Source organism: Cynoglossus semilaevis, chromosome 12 (genome assembly GCF_000523025.1).
Source record: "Cynoglossus semilaevis isolate Cse_v1.0 chromosome 12, Cse_v1.0, whole genome shotgun sequence".
Taxonomy (NCBI): domain Eukaryota; kingdom Metazoa; phylum Chordata; class Actinopteri; order Pleuronectiformes; family Cynoglossidae; genus Cynoglossus; species Cynoglossus semilaevis.
Genome location: NC_024318.1, coordinates 17,085,252 through 17,087,751, shown reverse-complemented (window position 1 = coordinate 17,087,751; position 2,500 = coordinate 17,085,252). Strand labels below are relative to the sequence as shown.

Below are 2,500 nucleotides of genomic sequence, written 5' to 3'. Positions count from 1 at the left end.
TAGAACAAACAAAAGAATCAAGATTGATCAAGAATCAAAAGAAAAAAAAGATTAGAGAGCTCTCTGACTGGTTTCTATTTGAGACCCCTCCTATTCATTTCCCCTGTTTCATTTTAGGACAATTGTGGCCCGCAAGTCAAACTGTTTGCCCACACCTGAACTAAGATCAAGTTATCACTTAACACAATGAGTACCATTTCAAAATGGTTAATATAAGAGGATCAAATTGTTCGGTTTGATCACAGGTTTGAGCACAAATCCAGCGTTTTAATGTGTTAAGCAACACTAAGGCGTCCCAGTGTGGATTAACTTTTTACAAGAAACTGGATTTTATCATTTGTTGACTAGGCAAACGGTAAGCAGTAAAATCCTTATTCGGTGTTCAAGGACAGGACAAGATAAGACCTCCTGAACTGCTCAGTCATTACGAAACCAGCTTCCACTTATGCAAGAGGAAGGAAATCAATGACACGAAGCAATTTTTTTCAGCCTCGTCTTCATTTTGTAGATCCTGATCTTAGCAGTTCTTGACTTTATTATTTACCAGTTAAAAACCTCCAGCGCTTAATAGATGTCACTGGGGTCACTTCACCTGGGTAATAAGGAACTGTCGACTCATTTAATGTGTTAAATCGTAGTCAGCACATTAACTGTACTAAGGTGTTTCCATCAACCTTCCAGTCACATAAAACTTTAACACTTGTGACTTGTAAAAAGGCTTGTCTAATAAATACTAGACACTAACCTTGAAGGAAGGATAGAATATGGTTGACCTATTATATCACATTTACACTGTCAGCCTTTTTAACGGACAACTAAAGTTCACGTTGCCCAGTAAGAATTTACCAATGGGAGCAGCTCAAGCTTAAGCTCAACGGCACCTCAATAGTAACTAGCAGAGGTGGGACCAAGTCATTGGTTTGCAAGTCACAAGTAAGTCTCAAGTCTTTGCACTCAAGTCTCAAGTCAAGACGGGCGAAGTACGAGTCGAGTCCAAGTCAAGACCGAAAAGTGTCAAGTCAAGTCCCAAGTCTTGCGGTTTCTATTTCGAGTCCTTTTCGAGTCCTTTTTAAAGAAAATATAATAATATATTTACACAGATCACTGCCACTCGTTTTTTGTTGACCACCTCGTAGTTTTTAAATCTGAACAACACAATCTTTGGTATCGTTTTCTCTCACCCGAGCGTTGTTTGACATGTCTTCCACATCGGTTGTCCCGCAATTGGATTGGCTCGATGCTATCGCGTCAAAACAACGTGGGTCTAATTTGATTGGATGTTGTGCCGACAGCACGTACACACACAGACGTACGCGATGACAGATACAAAGCGCTCCTTAATAACTTACTTTATAATCTTCGGGTTTGGGAGAAAGTATCGAGTCTTGTCGAGTCCAAGTGAAGTCACGAGTCATTGATGTTAAAGTCCAAGTCGAGTTCCAAGTCTCTTTCAAGTCGAGTCTAAAGTCATCAAATTGATGACTCGAGTCTGACTCGAGTCAAAGTCATGCGACTCGAGTCCACACCTCTGGTAACTAGGCAGCTGGTGGACTCTGGAAAATTGCCACCAATTGACGGGGAAGTGGTTAAGGAAGGTTAAGGAACTCGGGTCCACAAAGTTTCAGGTTCGAGTCCATCAGCTGCCAAGTTGCCACTGAGGTGCTCCGAGCATGAAAGAATTCCCCAGGCGCTTGAGCTGCCCCCCCTTGCTCACTGAAAATGTGTGTGCAGTGACAAATAATAATTCACTTTCACTTACCAATGATGGATCAGTACCAACCATTCCTTTGGGGTCAGGGAATTTCAACAGTAAAGTGAAACCATTCCACCAATTACTCCCTACTGCCCTGTACGGCATTATGTTCTACATTTAAATTCTCATCCATTCAGAAGAAAACATGAGGAGCCAAGTTACCAGAGGTATAAGCAGACGTAGAATTCTGGGACTTCAGGAAAGGTCTGAGGGCATTAACGGAGGCTTCCTTCACTAACGCGGTCAGGTCGGCGCCACTGCATTAAAAACACACACAAAAAAAACCACAACCCATTCCCATTTAGACTGATCATTATCCACAGGAGAAGAAAATAACACATTCTGGTTTCCATTTAGAAACAATGCTGGAAGTGACAGAAATTGTAGCTTGATGCTTGAAGAGTTTGCCATCTACAACAGTGGTCCCCAACCCCCACCCCACCGGCACCGGTCCATGGGTCAATTAGTACCGGGCCGCATAGAAAGAATGCACTTACATTATTTCCGTTTGATTTATGATCTGATTTTGAACGATGTATTGCTCTGAAAAATGTCCAGATGATGAAAAAAAAACTTTTTGGATGGTAGACGGTAGTACAGCTGGTCCTCACTTTTTGGATGGTAGACGGTAGTACAGCTGGTCCTCACTTAACGATGTATTCATTTAACGAGGAGTTACGAAAGGCTTTCAGAAACGTAGATGTGTTTAGCATCAAGGAATTGCTGTTACAACAAGTGAAATGCCAT

At 41.8% G+C, this 2,500-nt stretch overlaps 1 protein-coding gene across 1 annotated transcript in view; it reads right to left on the bottom strand.

Annotated features, from left to right (window-relative positions):
* Positions 1–2,500, bottom strand: part of nvl (nuclear VCP like) — a 28,316-nt gene that overhangs the window by 4,371 nt on the left and 21,445 nt on the right. Inside the window, exon 21 of the mRNA XM_008322544.3 lies at positions 1,916–2,010. Within this exon, the coding sequence (XP_008320766.1) occupies positions 1,916–2,010 (95 nt within the window). The remainder of the gene's footprint in view (positions 1–1,915; positions 2,011–2,500) is intronic.